At 40.7% G+C, this 1,082-nt stretch overlaps 1 protein-coding gene across 1 annotated transcript; it reads right to left on the bottom strand.

Annotated features, from left to right (window-relative positions):
• Window positions 1-125: 125 nt before the first annotated feature.
• On the bottom strand, window positions 126-1,076 carry LOC111387107 (the record flags this gene model as incomplete). Its single annotated transcript, XM_023011626.1, has 1 exon — window positions 126-1,076. A coding segment is annotated over one exon (636 nt), but the record flags the coding sequence as incomplete, so codon positions are not given.
• Window positions 1,077-1,082: the final 6 nt, after the last annotated feature.

Raw genomic sequence — 1,082 nt, 5'->3', positions numbered from 1 at the left:
GGGTTTTATTCACATGAGATCCATTTTATGTGACATTTCTGGATCAATTCTGTACATGGAATTTCTGTACAAGTGGAATAAAAAGAATAAAGACACTAGCTATCATCAAGAACAGCCAAGAAAGATAAAAAGGGCCAATTAAATTTTTTTATTACTTGTAAATTGAACATCAAAATTCATCAACAGATAGAATCAAGAAATCACTCTGGTAACAACCTAAATGCACACAACAAATAATCATTAAACTATGGATGGTTGTTGAGAGAGAATACAGATTATTATTTACCCTAATAACCATACATTCCTCAACCCACCACCTGCAACTTCCAAGGAAAAGAACAAAACAATGTACTGGACACCAAGCAAATCAGGTGCAATCAGAAGAATATTCAAGGGCATGAATATGAATAGTAGAGGCCAAACTTATGCGGATGAACAAATTAAGGTACATACTCAGTCTCGAGGGTTGGTTGCGTCCTCGTCACTGTGGCTGTTGGTGCCTTTGTGCTTCCAACCCTAGTCATTTCCAATGACTCCCCAACCTCTGCAGCCCTCTCCATACGCTGCATTTTCTTGGTCTTCTTGTACTTGTGCACCCACGGTACTAGAAGTCCTAACATAACCAACAATGCCAAACCTCCTAGCACCGACCCAACGATAATCCAGACCTTTGAATTATTCTTCTTTCCATGGCCACTTGGTACTGGACCAGCCCCCGGTCCTGGTGGCATTGGAGATACTGGTGCAGGAGTAGGAGCAGTTGACTCAACTACAACCGAGAAATGACCCAGTTGGAATGTTGTACATTTCTTGTCTGGAGATAAAACACTGAAATTGATCGTGCCATTTAAATTAAATGCAACACACCTAGGAACTGGCCCTTCAGGCAATGATTTAATATCCGAAAAGTTTATCGATATGGGCTGACCAGACGCATGAATATCAAGCAAAGACAAGTTTTTAGCCATCAGGTTTGAAGCATCATAAGCTAGAAGACCCAATACAGGAGCTAAATACATGTAACCAGGCGGAGGATGGTAAACTACAGACCAATTCCCCAAGTTTTGGTACACCAAAACAAG

Source organism: Olea europaea, unplaced genomic scaffold (genome assembly GCF_002742605.1).
Source record: "Olea europaea var. sylvestris unplaced genomic scaffold, O_europaea_v1 scaffold39056, whole genome shotgun sequence".
Classification (NCBI taxonomy): Eukaryota; Viridiplantae; Streptophyta; class Magnoliopsida; order Lamiales; family Oleaceae; genus Olea; species Olea europaea.
The sequence above is the reverse complement of the archived record's forward strand: the minus strand, read 5'-3'. Positions and strand labels throughout refer to the sequence as shown.